Source organism: Plectrocnemia conspersa, unplaced genomic scaffold (assembly GCF_051122295.1).
Source record: "Plectrocnemia conspersa isolate PC_06_02 unplaced genomic scaffold, ASM5112229v1 ptg000010l, whole genome shotgun sequence".
Lineage (NCBI taxonomy): Eukaryota > Metazoa > Arthropoda > Insecta > Trichoptera > Polycentropodidae > Plectrocnemia > Plectrocnemia conspersa.
In genome coordinates this window covers 19135884-19150267 of record NW_028277174.1, presented here as the reverse complement: position 1 = coordinate 19150267, position 14384 = coordinate 19135884, and the positions used below count along the sequence as shown (strand labels likewise).

The following is a 14384-nucleotide window of genomic DNA, read 5'->3' as shown; positions in this document are numbered from 1 at the left end:
ACGCGCGAATTATGTTTTGTTTTTCACATAGCTGTGTCAAATGTATATAGTAATAGAATGCCCGGAATGCTAGGCATTTAGAATTTTTAAATGTATTATTTTTGTATGTTATATGTTTTTAGATGTATATTTTATTTTAAGTAATTTATGATTAATTTTTATAGATATGTTTTTTATCATTTATTTTTTCATATTACTATTTGTAAATAAAAAATGTATTTTATTGCGAACGTTTAAAAAGCCGCGTATGCTTGACGTCTTCGAGTTTATGTGCGTGCGTAAACAATGACAGAAAGGCATAGCGTGGTCTCGTTCTACGCTTGATTAAAAATATTTTGGTCTCTCGACAATTAATGCTTTAACACCGGGTCTTACTACATACAAACAAAAAACTACGAATAAAATCCGATTATATCTGAATCTGATTGTGATGGATAGCGTTTATCTAATTGATGGAGCTTTCAGACTTACTGTTACTCCCGCTGGCTAGGTTTCATGACTCATCTTAGTCACCCGGAAACATTTCTCTTAATTACAATTAGATGAAAGCATTCATACTGATTCGAACTTTAAGCTCGGTGTTACCTACCCCAGTTTTTCCGCGTCGGGTGTTTGTGTGTGTGCGGTTTGCGTGGCGCGAATCGAAGTCGCTCTGCGTGGCTCGGAGTGGAGTGGAGTGGTGTGGAGCTGCGTGGCGTAGTGGTGCAGTGGCAGCGTGGGGGCCACTGCGGCAGCTGCTCGCTCAGTCGGACCACGACGCCGCATCGACGAAGACGTCACACCAAGACACCACACGACACACGTAATCACAAAACCAACTATATACATACCATGCTGTGTAGATGTAGAACAAAATGCCGCATAACAAAATAGAAAGATTCACTGCGAATCTCATTGTGTGTAACGTGATTTTACCTTAATGTATATATGCATGTGTCCGTGTGATAAGAAACTTATACTAGTGCCAAAATCTTCGATGCGGCAAAGCTTTTCAGAGGAAGTCGCAAACATGTTTACACTCCTGAGTGTTATCAAACTTGGGCTGTGTACTTAATGTATGTATATAAATATGGTAAGCCAAATTGGCCTATTACGCAGGATAGGCAAAATAACTGCCGATTACGTGATTCAGATTAAATCATCATAAATAAAATAAATTAATTTTATTGAGAACCATTAGTTGGATATCAACGATTTTCATCAATTAATGTATATTCTTATCTTAATACTATGAATTTGATTACTTTTCACAATATTTTTTTCGTAATGAAAAAAAACAATGTTAAATGATATGTTTCATTAATTTTCATCCTTAACATCGATGATTATATTCATAAAAACATTCAGCCATATTCATTGCTTTTTAAAGTGTGCTTTTACAAATTCTCAATTATTTATAGATTATAGTATAATATATAAAATGGTCAGTTAATATTTATATACTGTCAGTAACTTTTTGTTAAACTGTCTATAAAACTTCAATTGCGAGAATTAAACTACTACTGCAAGCATTTTTTTTTCATTATAATAATATACATTCCTAAATCAATTTTTTTATATTTGCAGAAGTATGTATATACACCTGGGCCTCTTTTTATGCGGTAGATATGTTCAGGACCGGTCCTGGGTACCTGGCCGCCCGTGTGCAAGCCAACTTTTCGCCCCATCTTATCTTGTTAAAATAAATTTTGGAAAAATACATAAATACTCATATTTCATGTAGGATAGAACAAACAAATATATTATTTTTAAAACGTATTGTTTGTACAAAATTAAGTTTATTTATTTAATATTTTCATATACATATAATAAAAAATAATCCATTTATCTCTTTCATATACTATACGATTAAACAAAAAAATAATTTAAGTTTTTAAAAACATTCTGGCTTTTACAGACGCGAATTTGGCAGTTAGTTCTGATAAGTCTATACTTTCTGATAAATTATGTTGTTAAAGACTACTTAGGTTTTCTTGAGACGTAGTAGATCGGAGATAATTTTTAATTAATTTGAGTTTTAACAAACTTATTTTGCCAGTGGTAGTGTTAAAAAATTATAATGGCAATGATAAAATTTGGAAAACATGCTACTAAATCTATCTATACGATATTTTGTAATATTTGTAAAGGATTGTTCAATGTCGAGGAATCGGAGAAAATTTCTTGGTAAGACAGTATTTCATTAAATAACTAGATACTATCTAGATATCTTTTTGACATGTTTGTTTTGTCTGACTGGACATTTACATCTAGCTCTATATAAGATACCACTATCCATTTTTTTAAATTATAGAAAAATCTAAATAAAGATTCACTTTCATTTGCTAATTCTAACCATTGATTGAGGAAATTGCTCATCTGATCTAAAATCGTACAATAAAAAATGACCTTAAATTTCTGTTTGTTATCTGCAGTCGAATTTGATTTGGTTTCGTAGAAAAACTGACATTTCAGGTTGTATGTTCATTTTTTCGGCCTTGCTTGTTAAATTATATTGAATCATTCATAATTTATTTTGTTGCATTATATAAATTTGGCGATTTTATGAGGCATTGAAACATTTTACTAACGATATCTAACATTGAAAGCAAATCGTTCCAAATTAATATAAAACATTATATTTTGCTCTAATGAATGAGCCATATTTTTTGTTTTTATATCTAAGGTAGGATCGTTGATTAATTATGTTAAAATGTTTTTAAGTTTTAGACGTTTCAAATTATAATCAATCACTGAATAAGATTAATTTCCTAAATATTATTTTTTTCACATTGGTGTCGTTTATTAGAAATTGAGATTTTGTTGAATCGGACGCCCTCTAGAAATTGTTCGCCCACGTGCCTCACACGTGTTCGTGGCCCTGGATGTGTTCCACAGAAAACCGCATAAAAAAAGCTTGACTCCCATGTAGGTTCTATGATTTTATAAAATCGCATAAAAAAGTTGCGTAAGATTTCCACAGAAACTCTTTATTACTTAATTTTTTTGAATGACAATTTATTTCATATCAGATCTATCTTCACTATATAACATTACTCGGCATGATTTATGAACTAGTTCCAGATCACTTTTATCACTAGAAGAGATTCAGTGAACTATAAGTTGAAGCCAATCTTTCTTTACAAACGTTGTGTTAGCAATGTAATCAGTAATTAAACTTTGCATTGATGATTTAATAATTTTTTTATGCAGTTAGTGATATGCAGATATACAATTCTTAAGCCCACATGGTTTGATATGCATAGGAGAGAGAAAATGAAATACTAGACATATGCATATCCTTTACATTTTTTAGAAAAATTTAGTCGTAATTTGAAACATAATTTTAATATGACATTGATTATTCTAAATCCCTTAGAATATTCTAAGCAGTCCGAAAAAAATTAAACTTATAAAGGTCATATAAATCAAAATAAAAATCGACCATTTCATATGAAACATATGTATTATATACATTTTTTTAATTTTTTAAGCTATTGACCATTTAATAAAATTACTGAATTTTTAAAGTACTGTATTTTAATTAATAAAATACAGTATTTTTTTAATTTTATGTGGTGATGAATATAATCGATTATTGTAATTCATTTTTTGATAAGAATATTTACTAAAGTAATACTATAAATTATGTAGTTTAATAAAATCGCTATTAAAAAAGGTACATATTCTAAGAGTAAACTAATAGCAACGCATATATTTACAAATAAATAATTGGAAATCCAGTCGAAATAATATTTATAGTAATTTGATATTTTATAAGTAGCTATAGTACATCGAAATCATGACTGGATTACTGCGCAAACAAAAATTGCGCACAATAAAATTTCACACATCGAAAATTATGAATGAAGATGATTGTTTGATTGTCAAATATATCTTAATTTGCAAGTGCTTAATATTTTTCTCTATTTTTATGTAAGAATTTGTGTAATTATAGGAAATGTAAATGTGTCATACTAGCACAGTAAATTGTAAAATATTTTAAAATTAAATTCATATTTTTTTATATATATTTACGCATCTTAAATAAACATTTATGTGTATTTTGCTTATCTATGATCAGAATTTGTGTTTTTTTTTTAATTTTCGTTGTGCACAATATTTGTTTGCGCAATAATCACCAAATCTATCAAAACATAATATAGTTTCTTTAAATAAAAAAAAACCACGGTATAATAAAAACACTAAACTAGTAAAAAATAATCACAAGAATATTTTATACAAAATGGAAATTATGTACAGATTATTTTTATTTGACTTCTATTAAAATAAACTTATAATTATAATCCAGAATCTAACCTGAAATTCGACTTAAAAGCAATTCAATATATTTTTGTGTTGCCTGTTAGTCAGAAAAATGTATTTATAATTTATATAATTTAAATATATTTTTAGTGTAGCCTATTAGTCAGAAAAATGTAATTAAAAACCGGTTGTTTAATATTTACTATTTTGTCAAAGCAAAAGTGGCAAATAACGATTTCTAAAAACAATATCATATGCATTAAAATATATAACTTACAATAGATCAATTTACATTATATTTGTGGCAAAAAACCCGAAATGATTGTGAAATGTTATTATTAGCTGATTAATGTATCGCTACTTTATTAGTCAATGCTCAGTGACCTTAAAATGTGAACAATTTCAATGATGTATTATTGAAAAATTTAATATTTTACATTTTAAATTAAATTAAATTTTATATCATATATACATAATATATGTTTAAGTTCTGTTAAAAATTAATGATGAGGTATTATCAGTTCACTGTAAAAAGTCGATTATTATAAAATGATGTCAATTTATGCACTTATTAATAAATGAAGTAGATTTTATGTTTTGCATTAATTTTATATACATTTTTTATTTTATTAGTTTATAATAATTAAAAATATACATATTTTGTAGTGGATTTTTAGAAATACAATATAGATAAACATATATTGTATTTTTATTATATTTATTACATTAACTTAATTTGAAAGATGTTTTAAAATTATGAGTTAAAACAGATTGCTTAAATTTATTATATAATATTACATTATAAATAATTTTGCTACAATTGTGAACATACAACTTTGTGTCATTAGTCATAAATTAAGTACATGACAGATAATTTAATGTGTTGGAAGTAAATTGGGTTATAAATATCACGGTAGTTAAAATGTAATTGTTAAAAATTATTATTAGGAAATTTACCGCAGGCATTTTAAAAACTATTTTATGAATATCATTTTTTATTAGGGTCTTAAATTTAGCGGCGCGGTGATCATTGCGCAAAGAAAATTGCGGGAAAGAAATTGTGCACAGTTAAAACTTAAAATAAAAATAATCTGATCATAGATATTCAGTATACACTTACAAATATGTATGTATATTTAAGAATACGTAAATATATACAAAAAATAATTTCTGCATATATAAAAAATGTTACTACGATTTTAATTAAAAAATATCGTGTTTTAAAAATAATTTATAATTATATTAGTATGATACACTTACATTTCCTATTTAGCAATTGGAATTTTTTTGTGCGCAATAATCCGGTCACCATATTTAGTATAAATGTATATCTACTTATTCAATGTAATAGGTAATTTTATAAATTCTGTAAAACTCGCGTTGCATTAAAACTATAATAAATATTAGTAGTTATCTTGTATTTAGTAATATTAAATTGGTCACAGCAAATATTATTTTAATTTACTTTTTTAGATTCATTTGTCTAAATTTGCTTATAAATTTATTTTATCATTATTTTGAATCAAATATATTTCGATTTATTTGTTTTTCTCTAGCAGTTTTTTTCGACATGCTGATACAACACCACATTTCGCCGCGTGTCACGTTGAAATGAAGAAGAAAGCTTTTTGCACAATGAGCGAGATTCTTTGTTAGCAATAGCTGATACGGGATCCATTTTCCAGTCTTGGCTTCATTTTTTCACAAAGAAAAACACAGACCACCCGTAAGAATACCATCACTTTCTGTTTTATTTTTAATTATATTTTCTTATTATTCATTCGGCTTCGAACTACGCACAAATTTTTGGCTGACATTCTTTAGGCTAAAAGTGATTGTTATCATTGTTTCGTATTACGAATTTGGACTCGTCCTGGCAAACGAACGTATGTTTTATCTATACTTCGCATAGTGTTAATTTTAATTAAGTGTTATTTAAGCTTATGCGAAGCTTTCGTTCGTGCGTTGTCATCCCTGCAACGTTTGCTGCATAAGTGATGTGCAAACTTTTCCGTATTGAGGACGTGTAAAACATGGTTGCAATTAAAATTGAAGTGTATGTTTTTGACAACACTTATAATAGAATATCTCGGTGAATATATGCATACATATTTTACATATTCAACGTTTTAATTAAATAACAACTTTAAAGTTGGACAGAAAACATGAATATACGAGTACACAAAATAATTCATGAAAATATTGCACATAAATGAATCATCATTACATTCCTTTCACAGTTTATAAAATATTTTCAAATGAAATATACTTATTTTTGCATAGCAAATAATATAAAAAGGGGGTAACGTTTATCAAGTATTTTATGAATCTTATTAATATTAAAAACGATCTTGCAAACATGCTGAAAGAAACTGTATATCTGAATAAATAATGTAACTGCACCATTCGCAAATATTACACATATATTGCGATAAAGAGGTGTTGAATTTTTAAAAAAGTGATTCTGATTCATGATTGCGCAAAAATAATCCACAGTTTCTTTAACTTAATGCTAAATAAAATATGATTTTTTGCTTAGAACAGATAAATATCTAAAATTATTATAGAAATTATGGAAAAATGGTAAAATTGTATAACAATTATGCATATTTGGGGTGAATATGTATGTATTCATTTAGTATTTTTTCAGCGAAATGCTGCACATATAAAAGCTTATGTTATTTAGCTTATAATATTTTTCAGAGAAATGTTAAGTAACAATGATACACTCTAAAAAATGTAAAACCACATAATACAAATACAATTCTTTGTTATTCAGATATTAAATATTTTAGTCTAACTATATTAACTGCAAGCATAATTTATATTTTTTAAATATTTGTAAATTGTAGATTGTCTATTTATATATGGACGAAATAGCGTAGTCCGTACCGTCTCAGACTAGTAATTCTGAGGTTGCGGGTTCGAGCCCCGGCAGCGGCCTTCGAATTTTTATTTATAAAAAATGCGCTATTATTAAAAATCCGATCCCAGCTGCAGTGACATATATGGATTATAAATTGTATGGCACATAATAATTTATAATTAATAATATAGATGTCACCAATTCCGCTTTAAAGTCTGGTGGAAAATATTTACTTGTGGGTATTCATTATGTCTTATTGACTTACCCAGTTGGTATACATTTACCTTGTTGTAGCGCATTGGGCTTACAGTGGAAAATTTTATTAAAATAAGAAATTTTAATAAACCCTACTTATAATTGACAATTGATTTATTTAACGACAGTATAGCATTCGAAATGTATTTGAGTCTCTTTTTGATATTTATTGATTATTTATAAATATAACATCCGAAATTCTATAAAGCGTTGATGTTATTTTTTTTAAATATGTCTGATTAATACAATAAATTAATAATTGGAATTTTTGTATTAGGCGCATTTTTGTGATTCTTCAAAAATATTCTATACAGTGAATTTTTATGTACCAGTTTCTTGGCATAAAGCCATTTAGCTGGTTATTGATTATTTTATGTCCTTGTTACTCTTATATTTTATTGGAAAGAGAAAATAAATAATAAAACTTAAGATACAATTAATTATTAAATTATATATTTAAGTCATATATAATTTAATATTTATAGCATAAAAAAATATCATAAATAAATCGATTGGCACTCTTCTGATATTTATGGCTTTACTCTTTGCCTATTGACAAGACGTGTTAATATTTTTCTTGTAATATAATCATACTTACATATTCAATAGCTAATATTGAATAATACGACAGTTATAAATTACTGTTATTAAATGGTTGATACCATTTTAGAATGTCTTTGCTTTTACTAATCGATTTTTATATTCATATATATGTAATATTATATATACTAAATAAATTGTTATAAAGTCGGATAACTACTGATTCGTCGACACATGTTTAATTGATTAGGATTCTGGATAAGAACACTGATGGCGTTTCAAGTGATTCTGAAATTTGTAGCGTATTTAGCTAATCTTTCAATAAAAATGTTTATTGTTTCTATGTATATAGTTTTACTGTAAAAATATAATATGATTTTATAAATATTTCAGTGCATCAAAAAGTGAACTTTTTATGTTTTTAACAATGAATTATTATTAGTCTTTGCTTAACGCAGATTTAAGTTTGATTTGTATTTGAAAAAATAGCATAGGTTAAGCATAAGTTATAGTTATAAGGGTGCTTCAAAATTTTCATTGAATGGCATCGAAAAAATCTTTTTATAAAAACTTGTAGAATATTATAAAATCTATTCTCTCTAGTTTTACATACTAATGTAAGAGAAAGATTTTAATCGTACTCGTTTCTAATATATTTTTTCCCTATATTTACTACATAACTGATACAATTTCTAGACAAAAAATATTTTCAGTGTCGCTATGAAATATTTAAAATCATTATTTTTCATAGACATAATCATAGAACAATTTATTCAAAGCATGGTTGCGAGAGTTGAGCTGAAAGATTTTGAATTCTATGAACGATGCACGAGTGGTGTTCAGGCGTGACAAGTTTTCCAACGCATACCATGACGCTTACAATAAAATATAAACTTTATCGATGAAATACCGCACTTTTCCAAGCGAATATTTAGTAGGTTTAAACAAGTTTCAAAATTTTAAAATGTGTATAAAGAGCAACTGGATTGCTCATAACAAAAAATCTGGGATGAAATTCCATATTCAGTACTATTATGTATTTAATAGTCGCAATCCTTATACTCACGATGGATCAAATATATTTTTTTAAAAACCAATAAAAATTATAATAAACACCATTTTGCCCTAAGCGAAAGATCCACATACCGAATGAAATAATCTTTTGATAGATTATAGGTTTTTACGCAGACTCAGTAAAAGGGTCAATACATTTTTATAGAAATATATTGTTAATAAATATCCTTGAAACAATTTTTGAAAGATTTTTGTTAATAAGTTGTTTTAAAGATGATGTGTTTTGTTGTCTCAATGGGTTATTAACATAAATTATTCGTAAATAACGTAAACGTAAAATTTTCTGTAGTAGTAGTATCTGATGTAGATGCCTCATTTTTGTAAGACATATTCTCAGCGCACTTTTAAATAAAAAAATAACCATACCCTCTAATTATACAGTTCTACATTCGCACCGATGCTAATTTTTGTCTGTATTTATGCTTTCAGGGGCAGCGATGGCGACATAAAATAAAAGTTTTACGAACGCGCAATACGCCGAGCTTAAATTATTGATGAAGTTTAAAACTTTAACCGGCTGACACACACACATGGGCACACGCACAGGACGTGAGTTAATGTTAACGTTTCTGCGAAAGACGCTGTGATCCCGTAACAATGTTAAGCGATTACATGGTTGTGACTAACGGCAAATAATTTACAAATTGGTGTTATGTTTATAAAACAATAATTGTATGAAAACTTGAATTAACAATAATGTGCTACGAAACATGAAAGAGGGTAGATAAATAAATAATTCGCGAATAAATATGGCTAGAGGCGACTCAGTAGGATTAATAATAATTAAATGAATAAATATGAACCGTTTATACATGTGAATATGATTAAATAATAGTAATTGATAAATAAATTAATAAATAATTGATTCGTTCTAGTCGGTATATAATAATAAATTAATTTAATGCAATAGTGTGTCGCTAGAGTTCGATTGAAAATTATTTTTTTATAACGAATATATTTTACAAATATATATATAAAATCGTTGATGACTGTCGTAATGGAGAACAGTGCCTTAAAACACGGGAACAACAACAACAACAACAATGTCGACGCCACAGCTAGCGAAAAAGAGGTGAGTCAATATTTTTCTATGCTAATTACTATGACGTACGGTGTGGGGTAAAAATCGCATGTCTCGTATTAATAATGAATAATGATTTTATTTAATTTTCTTCATAATTATAGTGGTTTTAGGCAAATGAATCATAAAAAGAATTATATTTGGTTGAGTAATTAGTCATAGCGTTTTTTCACTGAACTTTCTTGCGGTTTACCGATTGCCAGTCTTTTCTTAATGTTTTTTTTAAACGGTATAATTATTGGCAGTACATTTATGGTTTCGTTTAGATCTAGTTCAAAATAAACTTTTCGAGAGGTGAAAAATTAAAAAGCAATTACATTTGCAATAAAACAGAGTAGTATAGATTAAGTGACCGGTTGAACACATATAGAAACTTTGATTTAAAAGGTTTGCTGCCTCTCTGCCCTTAGACATATGTTTATTAGAATCAGAATATTAACCACAAAAATATGATGTTTATATACAAACAATTTTTTCTACCACATTAACATTATTTTTTTAAATTAATTTATGCAAAATAGTCATAAAATAATTTATATACGATTAAAGAACACTAATTTTCACATCAGAAAATTATTTACTGATCTAGTTGGCAGAGTATTATTTTTTTATTTAAGGCAAAGTTATTTGGTCATAAATTATTATTGAATTACAGTTTGTGTAATAACTATAAATATGTGATAGTATCGTAACCTTGTCTGCATTTGTAGAATCCAGTTGTCTCTAAAAATCCGGTTAAACTCTAGATTTCAAACGTAGTAGCTGACGTGAAGAGGGAAGCGGCTGCTTTCACGGTCGATACTTGGCGTAACTCTGCTTAATTCGAGTTCAAATATGTCCCAAATCGGGATAACTGGTGAAAGTCCTCGATAAAAGTAACTGTTGCAGGTCAATGATGTGCGTTTTGTATGCTCTTATATACGCTTTATCGAAATGAAGGAGGTTATTTTGCTTGGCGACGATGCTTGGCTTAGCTCCACTTAGTGCGAGTTCAGATGTGTCCCCAATATGGAGTAACTGGTAAAAATTCTTGATGAAAGTAACTGTGTTAAGTCAATGATGAGCGTAATATATGCGCTTATATACGCTTAATCAAGATGGTGAAGGTTATTTTACTTATCAACTCATTGCCTGATCGTTATAGTTTGAACAGAGATTCATCAAAATTTTTGATGAATCTCCTTGGACAACTATCGGCACCATTCAGTACCATACATTATTTTGTGTTTGTAAAGGCACCGAACGGCCGTTGTTGATGTATTTAAAATACAATCTCTGATCGTCACATTAGTAGAATTTTTATTTATTGCGCTTTTAACGCGTATATGCGACAAGTCCTTTTCTCATGGTCAATGTGTTTTTGCAATAAGTGCTTTTGGCTTGGCCGGGTGATCCCCGTAATATTTAAAATGTCGGAGACTACAATAAAAACAAACTCAATTAAAAATATTGGCTGATAAAGCCAAAGAACACATTGCTTAAGAGACATAAGCATATATCTCAATGGTCCTTGCTCTTTAGCTAAATACATTGATTAGTCTTCAACCCTTTACTATATAACACTAATACATTGTAAAAAGTATTTTTACTTAAATTGTAACCCTTCAGTATTTTGTATTAGCAATATTCCAATTGTAAATATGTAAATTATTAAAAACTACTTGCATGTACTTTATTTAAACGTATGTTAGTAAATTTATTTATCCAATAAATGTTATAACTTTATAACAAATAGTTAATATTTATTTATTTTATATATATAAATGATTTTTTTATCTTTATTTTGTTTTGGCCTTGTCTTGAATATATTTACTAGTTAACAAATTACTGGGGCTATAACGCTGTGACCTGTTTTTGTCCCTAGAAGTCAGCCTTTATCCCAAACTGTCCAAATATATATTTTGGCATCTTATTTATCTTTTCCTTTACCATCAATACGAGTATATTTATGAAGCTTTTTTTGTCATGATTCATGTGATACATCTCAATTTTTTGTTTGTCATTCTGGATTATTTTGACGTTGGGAATTATTTGCAAATTCATTAGTAAAATATCACGTTATTAGATTATTTAACGCTTGGCGACCAAATATAAGTACGTCGAAGTGATTTCATATTTTATTTAAATTAAAAATAACATTTTAAGACACTATAGAAAAAATTGCAAAGTGTAAATAAATCTATTGTATTTGTTTCACTGATTGGATTACATATATTGTCGACCGACATTTTTCTAACAATTTTTTATTTGGATGTAATCTGCTTGTGTGTGTAGATAGATACTAGAATTATTGTATTAAGCTTTAAAGTTTTAAATGAAAATAAGTAAAATATCTGAAATTTAATAAATTTAACGGTATAACTATATTCGGCTTTGGTAGGCAATATTTCTGGATATTTTATAATTAACTGAATTTTTACTTAAAAAAACTTTGAATATTCTGATATTTATTAATAAATATAATATAAACATCCGAAACTGTATGTTTGATACCTAGTTTTTAATAAAACTTGTATTTTAGTTAAAGGAAAAACAAAGCTCAATTAATCAAAAAATTTGAGTATTCTTTACTCATTGTTAGTATCTACTTATTTTAGAAGTTTAGTTGTTATAATTTCGAATCAAATATTGCCTTTTAAAACTTTTAAACAAATATCTAATGTTGTATCCAAAGCAGTTTAACACGTCAGTACTGAAATTATATATCGAGCTAGTTGAAATTTAAAATTCTAATAATTACTGACTGGGTCATGAATAAAATTGAAAATATATTGTAATAATATAAATCAAATTTAATATTTGTTGAAATTTTGACGTGCTCTAAGTGGCTTAGTTTCGAAACCATGTCGAGTCGTTAGGGTCGTAAAAGTGTATTGTTGGATATAAATCAAACAATCATTTTCATAAAGAATCGCAATTCTTTCATACGTAATTTGTATGTTGTTCGTATACAATACTTTGTTTCTGATTACACTTGTGAAATTTATGTTATTACAAATGCGACAAAATCAGTAATTTCCCGTAATTTGGATATTCCAATTTAAATTGCTGTTTACTGATTTTAGTGATAAAATGAACTGTTGTATATACGGTTTTGTGTACTAATAAACACAAAAGTATGATCCTCATTTAGGTCTTGTGGTTTTGCAGTTAAATTAATTACGGTATAGGTAATTGTGGATTATATTATATTTGTATTTTTAGTGGGTGAAATATGTATTACGTTTATAAACCAGGGATTATTATGTTTAAAATTCAGGATTATTTTTAAAGCATCTATTGCATGAATAGTGGAATAGGTATTCTATACTGTGAATTGCGTTGGTTGTTTTCGCTATGCCATATTATTCACAATATAAGGATCTAAAAATAGCTCAGTCGTTCAGGGAATATTATTATTAGATATTTATGATTATAGTCTTCCATTCAATCGCTACAAAGAAAAGTGAGTGAGTCTATTTATCTTTGATTTTTAAGAAAAGATAAGTATGTCAAAGTAAATACTTTTTATGTACAATACTTATACATTTATTTCAAAATGTTAGAATATTTCGACGTATCCGACTTTTGAAAGATAACTCATTTACACGGTTCCGACTAGTTCCGATTCATACGACCGTTTCTCGAAAGCATTTTCACAGGAATGCTTATCGATCGATAGCTTTACTCTTTTCGACCTTCAACAAGGTTTAGGAAAAAATAAACCGAAACAATTCTCAGCTTATATGCTGAAAGGATTATATAACCTGATCGTGACGTTGTTTGTTTTTAGCCTTACGTTGAAAACAATTGTTTTTCCAGATGTATGAAAATTTACAATGGAACTTCCATACATAAAAAAATTAATAAATTATAGAGAAATAAATAATAAAGTAAAGAATTAATTCTGTTTTTATACATTTGTTATGAAAAATCTTATACAGATTATTAGGTACATGTCAAGTTTCTACCCTTTGCTGATGATATTGAAGATTATTTTAGTATATACATATTTTGTGGGAGCTAGTACAGTTTTTTAGAAATACTGCAACTCGTTTTAAAAATTATAATATTCATAGTTTGTTAAGGGTTTGTGAAACGCTGGTATAGGCTTTTATCCCAGAATTACATGTATGAAAATAATATTATTTCTAATCGCTATGTCCGTCCATGCGTGTTCCACTCACGTTGGACCCCACAGCAATTTTTCTTTTTAGCGTGTGCGGATTTCAAAAGTATAAACATGCAATCTTTATCGATCGGGCGACCCTTTTTCGGATGAATTCTCAAAGAATTGGCACGGTTGATTAAAAATTCCCAATTAGTCCGCCATCGTGTACATAT

At 27.9% G+C, this 14384-nt stretch overlaps 1 protein-coding gene across 2 annotated transcripts in view; it reads left to right on the top strand.

Moving 5' to 3' along the window:
• The first annotated feature begins 706 nt into the window (after positions 1-706).
• sei (potassium voltage-gated channel seizure) overlaps positions 707-14384 on the top strand; it is a 131151-nt gene continuing 117473 nt past the window's right edge. The window contains exons 1-3 of one of the 2 annotated variants that reach the window (XM_088194002.1): positions 707-802; positions 5802-5971; positions 9410-10052. In XM_088194002.1, coding sequence (XP_088050128.1) covers positions 9966-10052 — 87 coding nt within the window. In that variant the 5' untranslated portion in view covers positions 707-802; positions 5802-5971; positions 9410-9965. The remainder of the gene's footprint in view (positions 803-5801; positions 5972-9409; positions 10053-14384) is intronic. The other variant, XM_088194001.1, reaches the window with a different exon arrangement.